This window comes from Cloeon dipterum, chromosome X (assembly GCF_949628265.1).
Source record: "Cloeon dipterum chromosome X, ieCloDipt1.1, whole genome shotgun sequence".
NCBI lineage: Eukaryota > Metazoa > Arthropoda > Insecta > Ephemeroptera > Baetidae > Cloeon > Cloeon dipterum.
In genome coordinates, this window is record NC_088790.1 from 27,910,219 (window position 1) to 27,936,096 (window position 25,878).

Below are 25,878 nucleotides of genomic sequence, written 5' to 3' on the forward strand. Positions count from 1 at the left end.
ATTAAATCGGCTTGGAAAATTCATCATGAAAATAGCTTCAGCACAATGAATAGTTGTGTTGTTATTTCTTTACTAACGGCTGATTAGCCCGGTAATTGGCGGATTGACCGTTAGATGGCACATCAGGTTAAAGGAAATGTAACAAAATACGCGGGAATGAAATTATTAGGCTGGCACGCCTCTTTTTCGACGCTTCTGATTGGCCGCTGGACTGTCTCCTGATTGGCCTCCATTTTTCGACGCCATATTGACTTCTGACCGGCGGGAAGCAACACAGATCGCAATCCGGACCCCGATGATGAACTTCGCTTTTCTGGACATTGGTTTCCTCCATATTGAGACCCGTGCACTCATGTTATTTGCCAATTTTTAATTTATTTGCTGTTTGAAAATTATCCGGTTGAAATAAACACTTAAAAATAAAAGGTGAAATTTTTAAATATGTAAAAATATGACTCACTGAAGAGGAGGATCTCCTGGAGGGGTTTGATCACGCTATCTGGGCCCCTAGGGTCAGGACAGGCCTGCTCGGCGCGTTCTTCGGTGAAGTAGCATTTATCCAGACCCTCGGTTCTGATTTGCAGCACGTTGATCGAGTGCATGCTCAGGTGGAAGCACCTGAAGCAGTTTTCACCCCCGGAACTGGAAACAAACAGAATAATTCGTTAAATTAGCTTGTTGGAAAAATGACAAACTCAGATTTGTTTGGCACCTCATAACTCTCGGCTTTTTGCTGCTCTTGCATTTTTACTAAAATGTCACATAAATTCAGATCACTCCTGATTTTTATAAATTCAAAGCGTCTTCTAAATTTCATTAATTAAATTTCTCTTCACAATCACAAACTCAGCAAAAGGTACAGATCGTAGGACAAATTAATGTTGTTCGATTTGAGGTCAATACCTGGCTAATTGTGGGCAGTTTGAGCAATTGTGACGGTTAAAACCCAAGATTTGGTTATTCCAATGTTTCCAGAATTAGGAAAATCTGTAAAATAAATTAGAAAGAATCTAATGTGCTCCTTATTTTTAAAATTGCGAAAATTTGACTATTGCGCTCTCAAAAATTATTAAAAAAAAACAATAGCAAAAGCCGCAAAAAGGAATGTTATTATTTATTCGCAGATTTTACCTTTCGATGATTTTGCTTCATTATTTTTCTAATCACAAAATTTCAATTAACAAGCAGACGTACAAAATTAGCTAATTTGTAAAAGAACTTAGCAGCTGCGGTGTCGGGTATTTATATTCGCCCATCGAAGCAGTGGTCAATGACATCGCACGAAATTCAATTTAGCGAGCCGCTATGAGCAGTAATAATAATTGCTCTCGCAGTTAATCGGCGGGCGAGCTCAAAGCGATAAATTAGAAGGGCTCGAATTATTTTCAACACGACTCGTCAATCATCCAATTGCTCTCCCGTCGCGGCGGCGCAGCGGAAAGGCGCACGCTCAATGCGATTGTACTAATTTTTTACTCGCATTGTTCGTCGTCTAATGAAGATCTTCACACGACGGACGGACGGACGGGCGGACGAGACGGATGGGTGCGTGGCCGTAAAGCACCTCTGGCTGGCTGGCTGGCTGGTCATTAGTAATTTATTATTGTTTGGTCCCGCGCCGCGCGTCATTTAATACAGGATCGAAACAAAAAGATGAACGCCGACAATGACAGCACAGCGGCATGCAGTCATTGTTGTTGTTAATCGTGAGAAGAGATGCGACGCCGCGTAATGATTTATTGTCTCAACTAAAAGAACCTAGCTGACGGAGCTGATTAGATCTATGAGAATTTCGGGTTTCAAGACGTAATGCTTAGCTGTGGATTTAAGAAATGTGTCCTCTTTGCTATATAGGACCTCCAAAGCGTAATATATTATTTAAAAATAATTTTGCAAATTGTATTAGGGCTAAGATTTTTTACTGGAAAAGCTAAATTATTTAAAGTGGCAACAATTGAAAATTATTTGAATTGTTGGATTCTATATCGATACAAAATTTGTTCAACAATTTGCAATAGTAAAAAAAGGATCTTCCTACATTAAAAATTCAAATTTTGCCAATTTTCTCCAAAATGTACAGTGCTTGAACATATTTTCTCGGCATATTCCGATTCCTCTCGTCGAGATCTGTCCAACGGTGTATTGGGGAAACTCTTGGTTTTAAAATTAAATTGGATTTCAAGTAAGGAGACAGACCTTACCATTTGAAAAGCACGGAAACTTTCCAGCCAATCTTCTAAAAAAATTACAGTGCTTTGTAGGTCAATTTAGGCTTTAACTGAATCCAAAAGGATGAGTTTATGCATTGGAAACAAGCATTTTTCTACGCTTTTGCAGTATCATTCCTCTTTAAATCATTAAAGCCAGTTTCAGACATTTTTAAAATTTATTAGAGGCACAGATAAAAATATTGATGATTAAAAACACTTAATAGAGACTTCATTTCTATCGAGTTTTGCATCGAGACGGTTGATGTTGCGGGCAGCCGCGCCTGTCGCGATCAGTTTCTCGGCGAAACAAAAAAAGGCAACAGGCGAAACCGCAAGCGCACCTTTATGTGCGAGGAATTGGAATCGGTCGAAAGCGTCGGGCGTAATCTGCCATTTCCTTTCGTCGAACCGACTTTTGGCAAAACCCCAAAGTGTCCCTGCTAATGGTACGATCATCCTCTTTGCTTTCTGATTTTACAGCCACACGCCGCGGCTAAGAGTTCATTATTCGATTCCGCGCGGCCGAGGCATCATCACGCGACGCTAGAACTAACACGCAACTTTTTCCACGGAAAACAGGTGCAGTTTCTACTTTTCGTGATACGAATAAGAAATAATAAAAAAAAAAATTAAACAACTCACTTGTCCATGAGGATGACGTTGTTTTTGATCCGCTTGTGGCACGAGCCCCAGATGGGGATGGAGTTGGACGTGATGTTGACCTGTGAGTACTGGACGTACTGCTCTGCCGACACGCTCGATTGCATCACGAACTCGCCTTGCAGCTCGGGTGCGAAGAAACAGGAAGCTGCACCTGTGGGCAAAAAGATACATTTTCGATTTAGATAGTGCACAGTTACAAACGAAGCATAAAGCAACCAAAATATCACAAAATTGTAAATTTCAACGAGGAAAGAATATGTCTCGAACTAGAGCAAATTAAATTAACTCGGATAAAAAATTAAAGCTCTTTCTTGAAGAAAGGGATATTTAATGATTTTTATTTGTCAAAAGAGCACAAATTGAAGCAATTTAAACAGAAAATAAAACCTAAAACTGCAAAACAGCTACCGCAAAATCAGCGGGGGCCAGATTTGCGATAAAATTGGTTCGCACTGCGCAGATCCAAGATGGCGTCTGAATGTGGGAAACAAAAAGCTCTCTTTGGATTGCAGTACGAGTATCAAGAGTTTGTTTTTACGATCCAAAAGACACAAATAGGTAAGAGTAATGCGAATTATGTCGCAATATTGACAAAAAATTTGTTCTTTTCGCGCATTTCACGTGACAGTTTTTTCGCGCCATACTTTAACGGACGCCATATCTGCGCGTCGCATGAATCTGGACCCCGCTGCGCAAAATAAAAATTCGGTTTTGTTTCTAATTTCTAAGGTCTGTAAATTCATTATCTAGAGATAAAATTACAGCATTTATCGCAATTACGAAACAAAAGTGGAGCGTACAATTTAGCGCTTAATCCAGTCAACAATTAGAGCTTTTCTCTTTTAACGAAGATAGACATCCTCCCTACAAATTGTGGGCCTATTTAAACCTGCGGCAAAGTATTGGTCCTTGGAGTTCCCACTATTCATCCAATTTGGGCTGCGAAATTTTTTAATTAAAAGCTCCGTTTCCAGATTGCGATCTTTTTCACGGGGCAATTTCCGAATGGGTCCGCTGCCGAAAACCGAGCCGCGCAAAATAAAGCAATTAGCCGGGCGAGTTGTTCTCTATTCCGCTGCGCCATCATCAAATATTCACCTCGTAAAATTACACGTTTCAGCCCGACATTTGCAGCTCGCGCGATAAGCATCTCTCGGGCGTAATTAAGAGCACTCCCCGACGTTGGTGCAATTTCGGAAACCACGCGCAGCCGTCCGTCGAGTATGTCAAAGCGCGCGCGGATTCTCTTCGCGTGTCATTATTTTTCCATCTGAAGATGTGACGCTGCATTTTCTCAAGCTCGTCATGGAGCCGTGCCCGGCTTAAGTGCTGCGCGCGACCTTTGCTGCAGATTCTCCGAAAATCTCCTCCCGTGCTGCGCTTGAAACAATGTTTTTCGGACCAGATAACCGGCTGCAGCGCAATTTCGGACCAGACAGACACGCCGCGTTTTATTTATTGCACTTTCCGCACCTCTCGCTTCGGCACTTCAACCTTTTTTCCTCTCTTTGCCGCGCATCAGTGACTTAAAGAGAGTGCAAAAACGTCATTGCAGCGCGCGGAGAGTGAATTCCTTCAGGTTAAAGAGTGTTTTATGGTAACGGATGGACACTGAGTGATTTTTTTTTAAATCGTTGCAAAGGTGAACACGGATTTTGTACTGCCAGTCGAAATCAAATCGACACAAATTTAATCAAGTGTATCAGGCTTATTAATCTGTAGATTTTAATCTCTCAATTTAACGAAAATATATTTTAAACTCCACCGATCCCATAAACTGCTTGTTTTACCATTCTTAAATAATTTGTAAATATTTGGGACAAAATGAGAACATTTAATTTAGGTTTTTTTAGGTACTTATAAACCTTTTTGTCGGCTGAAACAATTAATTTATAGAAAACAAATCAAATTGTACTCTCCATTGAACAACAATATGTTCTCAGGGATATATTGCAAACAGTAAAAGACTGCAAGGTCCAAAATTTAATAAACTTAAATGCCAAAAGTGACGAAATTTAGAAACGGAGGTGATACTCGATGTTGTTAAATATAGAATTGAACTGGGAGAGAAACGAAACAAATTTCAAAATACATACTGCAGGTTTTTGAGTTAAAAATAAAACATAATTTAGTTTTAATGATGCTAATTAATCTGTTTTGTCACTGGCCTTCAACTCGTAATAAATTAAAACTCGAGTCACACACAATTTTACCCGCGTCTTTATGGAATGATGCCTGGTCCGGTTTAGAGTGACGAGCTACGTGAAATATTAGTTGAGAAAGGATGTAAAAAATTCAATTCCTGGTCGCACAAGCAAATAAAACTTTTCCACCTGGAGTAAAATTTTTTTATTGACAAATTTCAACGTCTGTTCAATAAAAAATTATAATCTGCGGAATTAAATTTAATTTAGACACATTTTGACCATGAATTACATTTGAATCTAACAAAAAATGAGCCAATCGTTGAAACTCAACACCCCTCGTTTGAATTGGCGGTGCTCTTCTCGTCTTTTCTTCTCCAGAGGTGGAAAAATCTTGAAGTGCTTTGACTGGAAATTCCTCCCGAGGTAGGTGGCGAGCTAAAAGTGCTTCGACGAGGGCGTTTTTCGATTCCAAAGGAGAAGTCAAGTGCTTTCGCAGCACCAGAGGCCAGCAGCTGTTGCTTTGATCGCGCGAGTGTTTATTTGGCCAATGCGATCAACGAGAATTGTGAGTGAGTGTTGTGCGAACCATGTTTTCCTTCGTTTCTCCCCTGAGCTGCTGTCAGGAAAGTTAAAAGGAGGAGAGCACACATACCTTGGGGCCGCCGCTTGACTTTTCGGTGCTCGTTGGGTGGCCCAAAATTGATTATGAGCCGCGCGCAGCCTAGGAGAAAAGCAAACACACACGCGGTAATAAACCCTTTCGGCCCAAAAATTATACACGGGCAGACGGATTGTTTGAGCAAATAGACTTATCAGCGCGCATAGGGTATTGTTTCCCATAAAAGCAGCCGTGAGCGCGCGGACGGGACGATTTTCCTGATCCGCTGTGCGCCGCGCAAGTGAGTCATGCATCAGGATCTGAAGAAAACGCTGATGTGACCTTTGGCCGACCTTTCTTGGTCTTCATCGTGGCAGCAGGATTTTGTACGTACACCAAATTGGAGGATCCGCCCTTCGGAGCAGAGCTTGCTTAACACAATGCGCCGTTTCACATGTAAAATTCAAATGACGTGTCGGCCGGGCCGCTTTTATCATTTCTCGGCCGCTTTTTTATTTATTTCCCGATCCGGAATGATGAGATTAAATAATTTCTTTTTTTCTCTCCAACTGGCGTTACACCCACGTGTGCATTCCCAATAGGCGGGGCTTTCACTTCGTATATAGCATCAATTAATTCTCCCCAATGAGCCGTCACCCGGGTCAAAGCACGTGTAATTAAATACAAATCACCCTTTGGTCCTTTGACGTAATTAATCGGTCCAGCCCGAGGGGATTTATTTGAATTTCAAAATGCCATGCCGAGTATTTTCATGCTAATTTGTATCCATCCCATTAAATTAATGGACCATAAAAGGGCAGGAATTTTAAACTGATATACTTATTTTATATATAATTTCAATGCTTTGAATTGTTACAACTTATACATTTATTGGGCAATTAACTACCTGGGAGGCTCGGCAATTTGTTTATTTAATAGTATCTATTGAAAATTTATCTTTACGATGTGCAGCAATCATAATTCCTCTTGTCCAGCGGTTTATGGATTTTTTTTTAAGTTACATTAACATTACATAAAACATTTTAAGTAGATAAAACCGCTAGAATTGAATTTTACCCGCGCTCAGAATAATTTACGTGAAGGTAAAATTTAATTTAATGCATTTTGCAGTTTAACAAGAACAAATAAAATAATAATAATCATGATTCGTGCTAATGGCGAGGGCACTCTGCGGCGCCTCTGTTATGATTCACCGCGCATAATAAATAAAAACTCGCTTCACTTTGATGCCGAGGCTGCGTCGCCGCACTCTCTCGTTAAAGTTGTTGCAATTAAGGCGAGCTGACACAAACTTGTGGCGACAGCACGAGACATATTTCATATGTTATGATTTTTCTCCCAGTGTGTGTGCTGGTTAAAAGGCTGCGCCGGTTTTTCACACAAAACGCCAGCGCACCGCACCGCGGCGGCATTCCAAATGAGGATCCGATTACAGCCTCATTAACTCGATGATTCCCCGAACGGCGGCTGGCTGTCGGTTAGTTGGTTTCGAGTGAGAGAGAGAGAATGAGAATGAGAAAAACGCTGCTTCCATTCAGGCAGCTCGCCTTCTCTAATGATGCCCGCTCGCTGCTGACCTTTGTGTCGTTTCGAAAACAAGTCTGCCTAAATTGGTCAGAAATGAATTTCGATTTAATAATGAAATACGACCGGCCGAGCATTAGTGTATAAAATGTGTTTCTGTATTCGGACGTGTCGCTGATGACTCAATCCGAGAAGGAAAGGAAGAAAAAAGCAATTTGAGCAAAAGTCACGCCACTCTAATCATCGAACAACAAAATTTCATAATAATTCCTTGTGTTCACACGAGGGTGGTTTTGGTTGTTACACACTTCTTCTCCTTATCAAAAGAGCCGCTCTCCACTTAATTTCCTTTCTGATGGGAAAGCAGCCAACCCGGAACATGGAATTGGGAAACGGAGAATTAGCTTTTTTTCGGTTGTAGGGTCGCTCTGCAAATGGAATCGAAGGGAGGTTTTACTCGTTTTGTTGTCCGTTCGTTGCACCACCAACCGAGAGAGATTTCTTTCTATTTATTGTTGAGAGGCAGGTGTGGTGAGAACAATAAACAATGAAAATAATGATTCCTTGAAATTATTTTTTCATTGTGTCTCATCAAAGAATTACTATCTTTAAAAAATCGGCAATGGAAAGAATTACAGAGGCCTTATAAGCAGTTCCTAAAACAAAATCAACACCATTTGTAGAAGATTTTGCCTCCCATACCACAGAAAAAAATAATTAACTGCTACGGAAATTATCTAGTACCAAATTTTAATCCATTTTTTCTAGCAAGGAAATAAATAAAATCTCAAAATCTTTACAATATGTAGAATTTTAAAGGAATCGCGCATTGAAATAGAAATGAAAGCGAAATCTGTTTTCACTTCAGTCTGTCTAGACGCATACACAAAGCTTCATTATTCCGGAGCTTATATAAAGGACACGTTTCAGCGTTAGAGATTAAATCGAAAGTCATCATCGTTGCGGCAAGAGATGAATTTGTAACTGGAGTGAAGCAAATTGAATAGCTTCTGCGGTGAAATGATGTTTTCAGTCATAAATAACCCTTAAATGCATCTCACAAACGAGGCAAAACCCCATTGAGAGAGATTTCCGCCGCCGCCTCAACAATGGAGATCTCGTTTATGGATTTATGGATCTGGAAGCAAGAATGCACGTTATCGCTATCGAAGCAGCATGCAAGGCTCCCCCGCGCGCGCTGTAAATAATAATAATAATAAGAGTTTCAGGCGCGCCAATGCGCCGCAAAGTTAATCTCGCAGCCACTTTTTGTCGGCTGCTATATATAAAATATAACGCCGAGTGGCAGTTTTGTGAAAGGAAATGCCTTTGGCCCGTCGCTGCGCGCTTTTTTGTCGGCCTCCCTTTTTCTCTCACTCGCGGCACCATACGAAATTCACCTACACAAACAGAGAAGACGCGTATACGTGTGTGTGTGTGTGTGTGTGTGCAGTATCATCCATCAAGATAATTTATATCTCTCTAATTCCCGAGCGAGGAGTATAGAGGGAAGCTTTTCTGCCAGTCTGCGTGTGTGGCGGCGTTTTGTTCTAGTTAAGCCGGCCGAATAATGATTTGGGCGGACAGCTCTGGAGACGTCTCTGTGAAGACGAGAAAGAGAGAGAGATGCACTATCAAGAGGCATTTTAATGGTCCGGCACCGATTTAATGCATGCAACGAAAGGGTTGGCTTCGATTGTGCGTTTAAAATGGTGTCTGGAGCACTTTCTCACGTCGAGGAATTTGCCTTGACGGTCATTAGCGACCACAATTCCATCACAAACGGCATCAATCACTCAGATAGTTGAATAAAACTTGCCTCAAATAGTGATTCCTGATAAAAACGAAGCACCATTAGGGTTAATTGCTCACTCTCCTCGTTCCGAACACTAGGCTTTGTTGTTAATTTGGAGATTTGAGTTGGGAAGAGAAATATTTATCAAAACAACTCCCAAAAAGGATGTTCAGAGGCTATAAAATGTCTTAAATTGTCATGTTTGAAGAGTAAAAAATTTGATTATGGTCTGAAAATAATTAAAATAGGTATCAAGATCGATAGTTTTTGTGGAAAAATTGGTTTAACTGAGCAAATTTTCAGTTTTTAACATCACTTTTGCCATTTACAAAAAATTCGATAAAGAACAGCAACATAAAACCATTTTCCTCGTGCGGTAGAAACCTATTTACATTATCTAACCGCATTCCACTTTAATGCCCATTAAAGTTAGTGCAATTTTCTATGGTGGTGCGATGCGAGCAGTGTTTTTTTATCGATCCTCAGCAGCTCGTCACAGTTCCAGTGGACGGTTCGCTCTCAATGCCAAATTTCTCTCTCTCTCTCCCCCTCTCTCTCTCTCTCTCTCTCTCTCTCTCTCTCTCTCTCTCTCTCTCTCTCTCTCTCTGCTGCTTTATTAGCATTTTCCGTCTATAAAAACGCAACAAAAGGTGGGAGATTATCCGCTGCGGTTGACAGCAACGAGTAGATCGCTCTATTCAGAAAAAAATATATATAGCTTGGCGAAGAGGCCAGATGGAGTGTCGTCTTAGCAAATCAGTTGTTTGAGACTATACTTGTATTCGGCTGTTGCTGCTGGCAAATTGGCGGATTTCCCGAACAATAAGGCGCATACACAATAACAATTTGGAGAAATGAAAAATGAATTCGAATATTCATGCTCATTATGCGCGCGTATTTTGTTTTGCATATATACGCGGCACCGTTACGATTCTTCTCTCCTAAGGCGAACAACAAGTGCGATTATGCAAAGCGGGTCGCATGCAAAAATGATTGCACGAATTTTTTTATTATTATTTCCATTGAAGTTTCGACGAGTCAAAGGTCGAAGCCAGCGAAACGAGTTTCGCATTATTTCCAAATTTTATTTAATAATCATATTCGCCAAAGTGCAGAGAGAGTCTCGCCGCCGGTGGAAATTTATATAATGGCTGGCTCATTTGAAAGTATGATTTGAATTATTTCGCCGGCCGAGCATGCCATGTCCGTTTAATAATATTTATTTATACACACGCGAATTTAATTCATTGCTCTCTTAGGGAGGGCTGGCATCGCTCTCGGTCCCAACTGGACCAGCGCGGCCTGCACAGCGGCGTGCCTTTCTCAAATATAATTATTCTTTGTCTTTTGTCTCAGCGAGCAGAAACACACACAGGTGAATTTATGATCTTCTTCTCACGTTGAATAATACCGCGCATGGAATATTAATGAAACACCGAGCCGCACAGAGCAAAATGTGGGTCGTTCAGAATTTTCTCTGCACAGAAAAGCAGGATTTAAAGTACATAAATATCTGTTGAATTGATATTAATAATATTCTCATTTAACCCGTTCCCGTGGGAGATTTTGAAATTTAGCCTTAAGAGTGAAAAATATATTTAAATTGGAGAAATTTAAAAACTGGGCATGGAGATCAATTGGAGCACAGATATTTAAAGCTGTTTCGGGTTTCGGCTAATCCTCCTCATTGTCAGCAAACCTGGCTATTGAAAAACCTACCACTCCCCGTCGCCCCGGAATATTTTCTGAGGGACGAGTGTGGCTCCTTTTCGCACCTGCATATACAGATTTTTGTGTCATTTTCCGCCTCTATACAGAAATAACAGACTGCAAGATTTATAAATCCTCTTTGGGAGCTTTTTAAAATTTAATAAAAATTCCACCTTCACAAAGTGTCTCATAAATAATTTTTTTACGATTTGTGCAAGAAATTACACTACATTGTTCTTAAAGTAGAAAACTCCGGATCACACAGCATAATAAATTGAATTTTTACAAGTTTAATTTCAAACCGCAGTGAGTTCCGCGTCGGAATTTTTCTCCCACACTTGAGATAAACGGACTACACGCGATCTTTTGACAAAAATGAATTACTGTATTGTGTTTACCGAAAACACAGAAACAGCGAATTATAAATTTCTCTCGGCATGTCGCTGTCGGCGAGAAGGAAAACAAATTTGCCATCGGGACGAGCAAGTGAGCGAGAGCAGCCGTTTAGAAAAATAAAATGCTAGCTACACGTCTCGTGAGCGCGCAGAAATGAAAAACACACATACGCATATAGCTTATATGATTTATTCCGGCGGTGGGCGACACAGATATAGCATTAAAAAGCGGCGGTTTCTGCCTGCTTTTTGTGTTTGCCGTGCAGTTGTTGTTTCTGCGCGGATGAGCGATCATTACACAGCGAAGCCGTCTCTCTTATTCAGTGCATGGATACACATTTTATTTTCATCCGCGCCGCGCGGACGGATAGATAGGTATAGCGAAGAGAGAAAGAAAAAAGACGGCATTCCACCAAACTGTGGAGCGAAACATCTTTTCTTTCTTGCCCGCGTGCTCACGGGAGTGGAACTGTTTTTTGAGAGGTGCTGCCCGCTGCTGATTTATACTTTGTATACATTATGTGTACATAATATATATCGACCTGGCGGGCGCCGTACACAACTCATTGTCCTCGGCGTGGCTAGTTTTGATCCAAATGGCTCCCGCGATTGATTCTCGGAAGCCTCGCCGCATCCAATGTAAATAGCAATTTTCGTTCTTTCATGCAAGACGCCGAGAACAGCAATTTGTAATTCAAATTTTATTTAAAATATCGCTTGATTTGCAAATTTAATGTCTCTTCCGCATCTCAAATGGAACGATGTCTAAGGTTTTTAACTTGAGAGAGAGTCTGAGACCGTAATAGTATACAAATTACAATTTTAATATTTACTAGTTATTAAAATATTCAAAAGCGCTAAAAACCGTCACAATCAATTTGCTCATCTTCAAATCAGAAGGGAAAAAAGTCTCCAAATTCACCAGTTGCATAAACCCTAAGTGTTTGAAGCCACCAACAGATGGCGCCACCGTAGACTTTCGATTTTAAGGCACTTCCGCTGCGATTTCAGACTCAATCTAGCTACTGTGCATTCTTCAAATAATTTGCTAATTTTTGACGTGCTGAAAACCAAAATCGGTTCAGCCAATCGCCATATAATCGTGAAAAACTATTTTTTGAAATAAAAAAATATTTTCCAACGTTTCTACGGCGAATGGCTGAACCGATTTTGGTTTTCAGCACGTCAAAAATTAGCAAATTAATAAAAAAAACCAAAACAGCTAGATTGATACTGAAATCGCAGCGGAAATGCCTTAAAATTGCTTAAAACAAAATTTTTAAGAAAGTCTGTGGTTGCGCCATCTGTTGGCGGTTTTAATAACTAAGGGTTTATGCAACTGGTCAATTGGTGAAAATCGTTTTGGATGAGTTAAAAAGGTTTTTAACCTCAATTTTTAAAGCTCAATAATTTAAATTATTTTTCATTGCCCAAAAAAATGATCTAAAGGCCGACTAAAAATCCCAGTTCTAAAGATGTCCGATAAAAACGTAACTTTTCGTCTTGAGATCCACCGACAGGCTGAATAAAATTAATTAAATTAAATTTATTCCCCATACTGCCACCTTTAATATGAATTTATCCATTTTTTACAACGCGGATGAATTATTTTCGATCGGAGAGGTCGCAGCGGGTGACAATATTTTGCAATTTAAAATCGTAAATCGCGCGCGGTTCACGCTTGTCACCGCTGATCAAAGTTTACGATCTCGGGAGTACAATATAATAAAATCACCCGCGTGAAGCATTAAAAATCAGAACTGTGTATAGAGGAAAAAGGTCTTCGGCGCCGAGCACACACACACACACACACGCGCGCGCTCGCGCTCTTTCTCTGTGTTATTTTATTTTCACATTGAATTCTTAACAAGCTCTTTTTAAGGTGCGGTTGGCGGTGCTGCGCTGAAATTGGGCGGGTTCGCGATCACCAGATTATTGAATTTGCGCTGCGGCTTGTCGCGCCGAAACCTCTTCTTCTCTCGCACGAGGAATGCGAAAAGGTGTCAAAAGACGAGCCGAAGGCAAATGATCGGAAAATGTGTAGCGGCCTAAACGCGAGCCATTATTATAAATTAATGGTCCGAGAAAAGAATCTCATTAGTTTTCCACTTGACGTGCATTAGAAACTCAATTTTTTTCGCTGACATGCAAATTAAGCGGCGGGCTGCTCCTGAATAGAAAATAAATGTGGATAAGCCGCGCCGTGTGCCGCACAGCAGAGGGATTTTTTTTACTAACTAACTAACTATTCTTTTGGTCTTACAAGCGGATGGGTATTGATTAATAGACGCGCGGCTCGCAGACCCAATAATAAACAACAAACAATCCCGGCCATAAATAAGGGGGCCTCTATAATTAGAGGCGGCTTGAATATTAATTGCTCCAGACGCCAAATAATGTTTTGTCTGCGTTAAAAAAAAATTGAATTACCTGCGCAAGGTATGAAGTGTTTGTCCATACCCGTTTTAAAATGAACAACGAACTTCAAAAGTTACCGTAATTTTTATTGTCCTGATGTCAGGAAAACAAAAACAGCGTTTGAATTTACAATTTCATTTTAAAGAGGAATGATACTGCAAAAACCTGGAAAATTATTGTTGCCAATGTATAACCTCGCCCCTTAGGAATCAGTTAAAGCCTTAATTGACCTAAGGAGTGTTGTATTTTTTTTAGAAAATTGGCTGGAAAGTTAGCGTGCTTTTCAAATGGGAATGGCTGTCTCCTTACTTGAAATCCGATTTTATTTCAAAACCAAGAGTTTCCCCAATAAGTGGCATACACAATTGGACAGATCTCGACGAGAGGAATCGGAATATGCCAAGAAAATATGTTCAAGCACTCGAAATTTTGGAGAAAATTGGCAAAATTTACATTTTTTTCTGTAGGAAGGTCCTTTTTTACTATTGCAAATTGTTGAACAAATTGTTTACCGATCAATTGTTTATGGCATCCAACAATTCAAACAATTTTCAATTGTTACCCAGTATCATTCCACTTAAAAAAAAGATTTCAAGTAAAAAGAGAATGCAACCTTGTTAAAAAATTACCGACTTTAATCTGGTTTCAAGTCAATCCTAAAGAATTAAAGTTCGTGCATTGGGAACAAGGTTTTTAAGTAAGTTATTCGTAATTCATTTTTTAATGTCGAAAGGAAGCTGAATTTTAAAGAAATAATTTATTCCGAATTCTAGATTAATTTCTGCTACGTTAAATCTTGTTGCCCAAAAGCGAGTAAACGTCATAGAGGAAGGAGGATGCAATAAGTCAGGCGTGAGTTGTGAGCACGTCGGTTAACACGGCCGAAATGAATTTTTAGCACGAATTCAGCAGCAACGTGATGAATTTTAAAACAAGAACACCCGTTCGTTGGTTGTGCGCGGGCCGGTTCTCTGCGCCACGGCTAATAGCGATCTGCGCTGCTGAGCACTCGCGCATTATTTTCATTCATTAAAACGGCGTGTAGGTGCGGGGATTTAATTCCGCTGCTGCCAGCATCTCTCAATTGAAATCAAAATCTGAGTGTTACGTAGCGCGAGAGATAAGAGCATGGCGGATGCGCGTCAGCGTTTGATGCGTGAAGGTTACATTTACAAAAAGCCTGTTGGTTTTCAGACAAAAAACCGCGCATTTTCATTGTGCTCGTAAAAACTGGACTGCCTTTGTTGCAGCCCCGCGACTGGTAAAGTGTGTCTGATAGAAGATAGTGTTAAACTGTGTGTTGACAAACTATTTCTGGTTAAACGGTCTGTAGTTTAATAAAATAAATAAATAAACTTAATTTTGGGTATTTTGATTTTTCCCAAAAATTTCTTCTTCTGTAACGGCCAGCTGAAATTTCCAGATGATTTTTTGCGAAAATAATAAATTTGAGAGTGGGAAAAAACTGGAAATTTAATCAGCTTTCTGAATTTAGGCAGTTTTTGACGCTACTATGAACTGGTGAATTTTAATGAGGCCAAACACACACCCCTTTTGAAAATCTGCAATTTTGAAAAAATAAAAAAATTCTTTCAAGACTCAAAAGTACAAATTTTTTTCTTCTCACTATTACATTTTCATAATTTTTCTCATCCCGAAAGCAATTAATTTCCTTCTTAACCAGTAAAATTCGAAAAATTGGATTTTGGGCACTTTTGGCCTGAAGGGAATGTAAAAAAATAGGTCAGTTAGGGTTAACTTTTAATGAAATTTCATTTTTTTAAATAAAAAAAATCACTAACATTCCACTTGAAATTCTCCGCGTGTGCCTAAAGAGCTCATATTGCAGCAGCAGGAGACAGGAAGTGTTGGTTGGAATTCTGATGATCCATTGATATTTCACCCACTAACCTCAGCACCTCGCTCGGCATATCGCGCCGTTGAATGAATATAAAAAAGTGATGCAGCAAGATTTTTGTGCAGCACCGTGAGAGAGCTCACAATCAGCGCCAGGATTATGTTGTGCCGCTCGCTTCCTCGTGCTGCCGACGCACACATTCTTCTCCGCAACGCAAAAAATGAGCATTTTGCGCCCTTTCCACCGCAATTGCTGCGTGGCTCAGGTTGCACCTTGGGAAACCCATATGTTTGCGTTTCTGTTTCGATCGAATTGATCAAAAATAGTGGAAGAGAGAGGAGGATCGCCGGCAGTTTTCTCACAGGAACAAAATTTCTGTCGAGTGCAGACAGCAGGCAGGTTTAGTTTAGTGGGGCAATAATGATTATTCACATGAGATTGGACATATGGCATAACATAATTATTTATCTATGCAAAAGTCCTTGTGTGAAGATAAAGGTTCAAATCAAGATTTGAGTTTTTTTTTAGAAAGTGGAGACTGATTTTGTTTAACTGATAGGCGATTTAAATTAATTATACTGTCCTCCAGGAACCCCTACTTCCTTTTTTTTTAATTAAAAATGTAATTATTTAAATTGGGCTTTTTATTTCCATGATTTTTCCTTCCAAAATCTCTTTGCTGGCTCAACTGGGAGCCTTTTTCAGGGTTATAGGCGATTAAAAATTACATTTTTGAAAAGAGTATTTAATTCATGCCGTTAAAAGGAAAATTTGTGGCGCAACTTCGAGCACAATTTTAAATTTCTTAGAAATTATTTCTAACACTTTGGTGCTGCTGATCTTTTTAGAAACGATCGTGGTGTTCTTTTGAAGCTTAATGGCGTTCCAATTGTAGGCATCAGCGGAAGTGCCTGCCGCTTTTGTTGATCTCTGTTTTCCTCAATTCAATATATATGAACATCCATTTTCGGTGTTCAGCAGGCGAATATTCCTCTTTCATTGACTACAAGGGCCACTCACTCCTGTCAACCTCTATAGCCGTGATTCATTTTTATAGGTGCACCATAAAAGATGGGGCAGGTGCTGCAGCTATTTTTGTCAGTTGCAATATGAATGGGCTGATGGAAAATCCCTTCTGAACGGCCACTGGATCGAGCACGTGTAAAAGCGTCCATCTGACCAACAGAAAAGAGCGATAAAACGGAAATGAATCGTTTTAATATTATTTTTCTTTGGATCGGCACAGGCGGTGCCTCTCTCTCTCGCGGCATTCTCGGCTTTGGAGAACGAACGTGCTGCCGCATAGTAATTTTCGCTTCACCTTCGCAGGTAAAAATGAAAAGGTAACATCGCGGCAGCCGCGCGGGCCACCCCTTAAATTAAAGTACTGTTATTATATCCCTGCTGCTGACTTTTATCCAATATTGTGACGCGAGGCAATTTTACCACTAAAAAAAGCGGACGTGCGTTGCGCCTGGAATTTGGAATTATTAATCCGCGTGCACCAGATGAGAGCAATAAATCTACCCGAGCTGTAAACTCACAGGTGAGAAAGAAAAAAACGCTTTCCTTTCAGAGTGACGAAATAAAACGGGAGACTCATTTCTATATTCCTTTCCTTAAATTTTCGTCATGAGAGAGAATAGCAATAAACTGACCGACTTGCTTAGCCCGCAGGAAGAGCCATTCATTCATCGCGCGGCCGTGAATCATTTAATTTGCTTTTATATCCGCGAGTGAATAAAAATTCCACGCGCCCAGACGTTCGTTCGTTCTCCTTCTCGCGAACGCGCACGCACATCTGGCGTTTCGAGCCGCACACGTATATACGTATATAAAATTAATCAAACTGCATCTTTTGCTTCCAGCTGCCTGAGCTGCAAATGAGAAGCCGTACCTGGCTACCTGACTGACTGACAGACACAAGCGCAAACAAGCTGGAGGGGTTGATCTCGAGGGTTGAAAGGGGCGCATGCTGCCTCCGTGGTTTTTGTTACACCCGCCCTTTTCTTATTTTATGATGGATGGATGGATCGATGCGCGTGCACGAGCGCAGGTTTCATTTTACTTTATTTAGAATAGGAAAATTAGACTCTTGGGGCAGATGTCATAGAACACATCCGGCTGGTGGACAAAGGGTGGACAAACATGACAACGAATCAAATATACACAATATTCCTGAGCCCCAGGAGGTTAAAAGTCCATCATACAAGTCTCCGAATAGCTTGGGAACTGGTCCATTCGAACAATGTGTGAAAAGAACAACACTTGACGAGGGAAAAATGGTTCAAAATATTTCATCTCCTATTTCTGGATTTAGAAATCAACTCGTGTCTAAACGTGCCAATTTTTTTATGAATAATCTTGCAGAAAATAGGCTGACTGTTTTAATAATTGGAAAATTTAAAAAAAAATATATTGAAACCTCCAGATGGTGATTTTTTTATTTTAAACAACGAGCCCAGAAATGAAAAAAATGACAACCCACTTGCGATTCTATATTTTGAAATGTTTGATTACAATTTAAACTTTTTATCGTGAACAGTGAAATTCTCTAACCAAATGTCTCCTCGTTTAAAATGATTTTACGATTCGTGAGCAAATTGGCCAATTCTCCACTTCACACATTCCAGAGTGCAGTTAAATTATCATGACTATTTGTGACTGGCGGCGCGACCAACTGCTATTTCCGCACCACAAACGTTAATAATTTCTGCCGTTGCGCGAAAGTGTAACACAAACCCGTCCGAAATCAATTTTTCGCATCTGGTGCGGCGAGGAATGCCATTTACGCTGCGGCTGGCTGTTATTTTTCTTCTCGCATGCAAGCAAGCAAGTAAGCAAGCGCGGCAGCTGCCGCGAAAACGAAAAGCGAGCCGTGTGTCCCGGTGTGTCCTGGGCGAGACGACGACTGCGCTGCTCGAACGTTCTCGCATTCATTCAGAGGATCAGGGTGGCCTCTGAATCGCGAGAGCGAGGTTCAATGTATGGAATTGAACCGGAAGCGATGCTGATTAAAGAGCGTAACGATCAGCAACATAACTCACGGCGAATGTCTGTGCAGCCAGCCATTGTTTCAATGGTCTTTTATATTGTCTCGCCGCAGCGCAATTAAATACAAATGTATATATATATAGAACACGGCAATATGAGTTATTATTTTTCGTATTGTTTCTGGTCATTAGCACTGCCGGTCGCTGGTGATTAACGCTCGCGTGAAGCAGCCGGCACCTGGAGCCGCTGCTTTCTCCTTGGCCAGGTGTGCTTTATTCCCGTACAGCCGGAATTAATAAGAGATACTTATTAATTTTGAAATTCGTTTTTTATGAGCTTCTAATTGTCACCAGACCATCTAATCTTAATTTAATTAATTTTCTGTTCCTTCTTAAAAAAATAAAGAAGTATGAAGATTTTCTAATTATTTGCACTACAAAACGAACCATTAAAATCCGTCTAAAACCGACTCTTCTGGTGCAAAAATAGTGTTAATGCCTGCTGATTAGTTTCCTCAACGCAAACACAGTGTTTCCTTGAAAAACATGGTGTGTGGCTATGCCGTTCTGCTCGTTGGTCAGGCGCATTTCTCAGCTCGCTTCTCGTCCTCGAAGGAGCTTTTCCGAGTATATCGATCTGAATATATATATATATATACAGCAGCCCTGAATTCCGTCGTTTTAGTGTTTCGGATGCGAAATGAGGTGCAGGAAAATTTGTTGCGTGCAGGGCAGTATTTCGCGGACGAGCAGTCAGCAAAACGGAAGTCAGAAAAGAACGCCAATCAGCAATAAATCCGATCGTTGCTTCTTAACACAAAAAGAAGCAGCACAAAACGTAATTCGTCCAACCACAGGGCATGAAACTTTGGTTGCGCTCCGCCGACTCTGCTCAATATTTTCGGAAGGCTGCGCGGCGGACAACAAAAATAATTTAGACTCGGGCATACACACACACACACACACACACACTCCTTAATAATAATGTTTTCGAGAGCAGCACGACTCCTTTCTTTTCTTCGGCGCTAATACCGAGAATTAGCAGCAGCCAGCTGCCTTTTGTCATTCAAATCTCGGCGATTCGGCACAAAGGGCTCTCAAATAAGTAAGTTGTCGTCGCTCCTGCTGCTTTGATTCTCTTTCTTTCCGCTCGGCCCATTGAGTATTGTTTGTTTTTCGAGCGCCGGAAATGCTATATAGCTGTTATGCCTTACGCTTGTCAATCTCAAAGAGGTGAAAATAAATGCGATGAAAAGGCTCTCACGGATAAAAGTACTCGTGTCCGCGATTTCAAAAAGAAGTCGATTCTGCTTCTTGCAGTGAGGAAGTCGACCGGCCACTGGGAATATACGCGAAAAAAAATATATGTTTCTTAGAGAAACTCTTTTTTCTAAAGTCTTTTCTTAACAATTTTGTTTTATTTGGTTTTAAATTTCACTCATGGAAACATTTTTGTTTAAAAATTTCCTAGATCTTTGCTAAATTCTTTCTCATAGGAAAATAAGTGACCTAATTAAGCCAAAAGGATAATAAGATTGTATTTCTGAATTTCTGGACATTTTTTGCTTAACTACAGAATCTCCATATCTAATATCAACTATTCAAACTGCTGAAAATGCAGAATTTGACACATTTAACTTCCTGATCAACCTGGAAAAAGGAAACGCCACCTTCCGCACTGTCGTTTGTTCTAAATTAAAACCGTATTGAGCAAAAAAAGGTTCAAGGTCCACGCTTACGCATTATTTCGTGAAAAGTGCGGTCTGTCGGTCGGCACACTGGCGAGAGCGCATGGTTAAGTGGAGGGAGGCAGGAAGTGTAACTGGGTGGCTGCTGTATGCAGGAAAATATCAGAAAGAGAGGAAGGTAGAGAGAGAGAGAGAGAGCAGCGCTTTTTGCTCCGCGCTGCTGCAGCATCTGTCATCATGCGTGCAGTCGGCCGCCGGCCGAGTGGAGCGGAAAAACCTCGCGTGAACTTCCACTAGTTGCTCCTGGCACATAGTGCCACAGGCGAGATTCTCTCGTAACCCTTTGCAACTCATGTTTAAAGAGACATTATTCAACAGGATTGAGAGAAGCTCCGTATTTTTATTGGCAGCTTGAAAAGAAAATTAATATTTCAAAGCAAATCGTACTTCTTCGTCTGGAAAATCATTATTGATTTTACGAAGCCATTTTTTAAAATTAAATTTTTTGATTTGTTAAAATACATGTTGCCACTTGCTGTCTTCAGAGTTTAGGAAACCTTCGACATTTGATCAAAGAAAAATGTCCTTATTGTAAAACATGCAAAGGCCAGGTGTGAGAAAAAATATATTATAATAAAATTCCTGAGTGAGAGATGGAGAATTGAGGTTTACTCTAAAAGCAATCCTTTTTCGGACAAAGCAAGCTTTTAGCCATTTCCTTTTGTGTGCGCAGAGGCATCCGCGCCCCAATAGGTGATATTTGTCCATGCCAAAGGTGCGAAAGGTCTCGCAGTGCACAAATTGTCAACTTGAGCACGAACAGCGAGCGAGAGAGAGAGAGAGAAGAGCATATGCAGTTGGTGGATGAGGTGTTGGCCTTTGAAGACGCTATAAAGCTGTGATAGGCATCGACAGCGGCACTACCCTCGTCCCGCAGTTTCTGTCTGGAGATACAATGAAAATATAACACTCGTAAAGAAACTATTTTGATGGCGCTCATTTCTCTGGCTGTCACATTTAGAGAGCCGCCGCCGCCGCCGCCGCTGCTGCCGTGTAACCAAGATTAGATAAATATACACAGTAGAATAAATTCCGAGGGGCGCTGCACGCATAAAATTGTAGTAATATGCACCTTTTTGATAAAGACCACAAGCCGGAAGATTGAACCGTTAACTGATGTCTTGACACTTTGAGTGTGTCACTAATGTTGAAATACGAGCCGCTGTCAATTTAGGAACACACATGTCTGTTAAACTTGAAACGCTGTCTGAGAGAAAAAATACATATCCAAATTATCTGTCAATACGTCTCTCTACGCAGGAAAAATGAGTTGTGTTTCAGCCGTTTCTTTCATCTGTTTTGCCCCTTCTAAAAATAACAAACATAGAAATATCGTATTATCACTTTTAAAAATTAAACCTCTTTTAGAAATGTAATAAAGACCCTTTGGAAAAATTATTTGGATTAATGGATTACAAATAATTTAAATGGACAAACACTTGTAAGTCGGTCTAAAGTTAAAAAATGAAATCCAAAAGGTCGGTAGTCCAATCCTCACTATGATTTCCTTAAAATTCCAAAAGCGGATCAGATGGAAATTTCTGTCAATTACAAAGATGCTCAACAGCGGAAAATTAGGGCAGTAAAAATGGTCTGAAGTACTCAGATAAAAATCTTTTTTAGAGTTTCCTTCTGGACAGCAGGGTTTTCGTAAATTGTTCACCAGGAGTACTGCCTTTTCTCCCGTACTTTTACAATTTTTTGTACTATCTAAAAAAAATGTAATAAACAATAAAAATAATTCTGGACTGTAAGAAGTTAAACATTTTTGTTCAAGGTGCGCACTTCTCCTTTTTAGATTTCGTATCATTTTGTCATTTCGACGCAAAAGAGTCGTGGAAAACCGCACTCTTGTGTTTCTGCGCTTTTTGCACGTGCTTGCTGACTCACAATGCGGCGACCGCACAAAGGCGCGACAAACACGCGCGCGCGGTGGCACAAGAAATGCAAAACTACCTCTGGACTTGCAAAGTTCTTTTTTAACTCGTTTGATCCCAGGCAGCAGGAGCAACAGCAGGAGCAGCGCGCTCCTTTCTTTCTTATAATGATTCAGCAGCTTACGCCAAATTACAGCCGAGAGCTTTGCAAACAACATTTACACACAGCAAACTTTTCGCTTGAAACCAGACACCGAAAAAGGCGCGGGGAATCCTGATTTTCGAACAGTCATTTGAGCTCAAAAGAAGCTTTTCTAATTGTTCGCCGTTTGCATCTTCTCCCCTTTACGACCGTGACTGATTTTTATACGAAAATTTACGAGTGGTTTTCTTTAGTCCCGGGTCACTTTCTACTTCGGACCATATATTCTTTTAATTGTGAAGACGCGAGCGAGCAATAAATGTATCTTTTGTACGTTGTCTCTACCAGGGTCACTTTATATCGTGGCAGGGGGGATCGTAAACACTGTCGCAGGCTTAGGGGTAGTTACTAGCCAAGGATCTCGTTTCAATTTTCTCAATGAGGGTTGCGCGTGAGGAATGCTTTTGTGGTGCGTTTCATTGAAAAGGTCCAGATCCTCCGAAGGATGTTCCATCAATGGAGACCTTTTTAACACAACGCCGTGTAGTAATATTGCCTCTCGTTTTTAAACTCCCCCACGTATAGGAGTCGTTATTAAGGAGAGCAAATTATTTCATGATCGGTGCTCTCCCCCGTGCACTTCGGGGGGTCGAGCGTTTTGTGGCACTTCAACTACACGAAAAATTCCGTAATAAATCTTAACAACATTTAGCGTAATTGGAACTACGTCTTTTGTAACCTAAACACCATCTGCTTGACAGTGTGACTCATGCCACTTCTCTTGCATAGGTATATTGGGAAATTAATAATTTATCTACTGAAATTTACCGCTTTACACACTAAAATAAGCTCCAATTATGTTTTAAATTTAAGTAGCTGAAAAATCCCATACGAATGCAAACTAACCATAAATTTCAGATCATAAAATATACATTTTTAATTTTTAATTTTTTCCCATCTGATATGTGGTTATTATACAGTTCCACAATTTAATTTCCTGTGCGAGTTCCAAAAACACGACGTATAGCGTGATCGAATAGAGTTATTTTCAATAGAGCTTCACAATTCGCTCGAACAGCAATTGCACTTGCTCGATTTCACATTGCGCTTGATATTGAGAAGTGGAGTGAACGAAGCAGACAAAAGAATAATGCAAATTGCGGGGTGACCCGAGCTTTCAATAAGGAAACAATAAAAATAGCGGCTTTCCCGGCGCGCTGCATCATTTCGGATTCGGGAAGAAAAGTCGTCGACCTCCTCGGTAATGAAAACATAATAATAATTGATAATTCTGCTCGGCTGCTCGATTGGTGTGTGAAAGGAAGCACGTCCAGCCGTACCAGACAAAACACAACGAGCAAATACAATAATTCAGACGCGAACGTGATCTTTTTCGATTTTTGTGTGATTGCACCTTACTTTGTTAACATTTCCCATCGCTCTGGTTCATTCCCCAACTGACGCAGAACTCCCTCCATCTCTCCTTGAAAGAAGTTACATTTAAAAAAAAATTCGATGGAAACTGTATAATTTAAAGTCGAATTTCTTGATTTTTTTAAGAAATGACAAAATAAGGCCGATTTTCCTGCACTTAAAGGCTAGTAGAGGACACCTGATTTAATTATTAATATGTTTCATTTCGTTTTCAGGACATATTCTTCTCGTAATCAGTTTGGCTCTGTCGAAAATTGAGCTAGTTTCCATATTTAGCACTTTTATTTAGAACAAAAAGTAAAACAATAATAAAAAAATACTGTCTAAACAGCTTTCCTTTTCCAGAACTCAGTAAGATCAATCAAAACTTTTCTTGTATCAACATTTCTCACTTGAATACTAAAATTGGGCAAAAAACAGAGTTCCAAATTTCCTTTTAAAACTGTGAAACAAATTCAAATAACGATATTACTAAAATAGAGGAAAATGTATACGATTTCGCAGTAAAAGAGGCAATGTTGCACCATATTCAGAGATTCCCATTCATGATTGAGTCATAGAAGGAAACGCATATCTCATAATATAAGTGGAGAAAAGCGTCGTCAAAAAATGGTACTCACATTGGAAAAATGTTCCGGTGATCAGAAGAATAAGCTGCAGAAACGACATGGTTGCCTTGTCCTTTCTTTACTCAATGTCCAAGAAATAAGTCCAAAAACAACTACCGGCGCGTGGACACCGATATTCACTGCGATGATGAGCGTGCGCGAGTTCACTTCGCCGCCTGGGCGATGAATGAGACTCGGAGAGCCACACACGGGCTCCGCAGTCGCAACCGTATACCCCCCTCTCCTGTTCCACACCGGCGTGTATTCCGCCGGCTGCTGGCGCTGGCATTATGATATAATGAATGAAGATTCGCTCCTGAAAGTTTATTACCAATAAATTTCCGTAAAATCCGAAAATATTTAGCATACCAACAGGGAGAGTATTGATACTTTTAATCCCAGGAAATGCAGTAAGGTCACGATCAGGCTATTCAAATGAATATGTCACTGTTAAAGGAAAACTACAAGACGCAGGCCAGCGGGGAGTGCTAATATACGCAACGACACGAACTAACCTAAAAAATGAACAAAACTATACAAAAGCCAACAGAAATCAATGTTTTTTTTTCAATTTGTTTCAAATTTTGCTTATTTTTTTATCATGGTTTCCTATTTAAGTTTTAAGAACTGGAGAGAAAATTATAAATATTTGTCCATCACAGCTATTCTCTTACATATATTGAGACGAATAGTGGTTAAAAAACAGCCACATTAATTTTTAACGTGTTACATCTCCATCTCAATAATTGGTAGTTTTCCTATTTTACTTCCAATTTAAACATTTGGACAATTAGCACATACACGTAGACTAGAAAATTGGATCATTTTTCATTAATATTTGAGTTAAGAATTCCCAGATAGTGTGCCCATCTGAGAAAAAACAAACGTAAAATTGTTTTGGTTTTCATTTATTTATTTGTCTCGTTCATAACACAAGAAGTTTAATACATATAATACAAAATGTACACCTGTAGCGGTACAACAGCGCGGTCCTGTTTTTTGTTGGGAGCCAACAATTGTCGGCGATGTGAATTATTGTAATTTTGCATTATTGTTTAACAGCAGAAAGATGATTTAAAGAGGAATGATAGTGCAAAAGCCTGGAAAATGCATATTGCCAATGCACAAACTCGTCCTTTAGGATTCAGTTAAAGCCTAAATTGACCTTTGAAGCTTTTTAATTTTTTTAGAAAATTGGCTCGAAAGTTAGCGTGCTTTTCAAATGGCAATGGCTGTCTCCTTACTTGAAATCCGATTTAATTTCAAAACCAAGAGTTCCCCCAATTAGTGGCATACACCGTTGGACAGATCTCGACGAGACGAATCGGAATATGCCAAGAAAATATGTTCAAGCACTGCAAATTTTGGAGAAAATTGGCAAAGTTTGAATTTTTATTGCAGGAAAGGTCCTTTTTACTATTGCAAATTGTTGAACAAATTGTTTATGGCATCCAACAATTAAAGTTCAATCATATTTGACTTTAAATTATCAGACAACATAGTACGTTAAGATATATGATCCATACAGTCAAATCCCCCTATTTTCTTTGTTCATAATGTTAAACCTTCGAGAGTCCTAATTATCCATTTAAAGAATAATTGATAACTATATAGGAGTTGAAACCCAGTAATCACGACTTTCCTCTCTCTCTCTCTCTCTCTCTCTCTCTCTCTCTCTCTCTCTCTCTCTCTCTCTCTCTCTCTCTCTCTCTCTCTCTCTCTCTCTCTCTCTCTCTC

General features: G+C 40.0%; 1 protein-coding gene across 2 annotated transcripts in view; it reads right to left on the reverse strand.

The window, feature by feature from the left end:
• Positions 1-24,311, reverse strand: part of LOC135946249 (uncharacterized) — a 44,110-nt gene extending 19,799 nt beyond the window's left edge. For both annotated transcript variants that reach the window (XM_065494383.1, XM_065494382.1), the window contains exons 1-3: positions 24,154-24,311; positions 2,853-3,024; positions 461-642 (exon numbers count right to left, since the gene is read on the reverse strand). In XM_065494383.1, the coding sequence (XP_065350455.1) occupies positions 461-642; positions 2,853-3,024; positions 24,154-24,202 (403 nt within the window). In that variant the 5' untranslated portion in view covers positions 24,203-24,311. The remainder of the gene's footprint in view (positions 1-460; positions 643-2,852; positions 3,025-24,153) is intronic.
• Between the last annotated feature and the right edge of the window lie 1,567 nt (positions 24,312-25,878).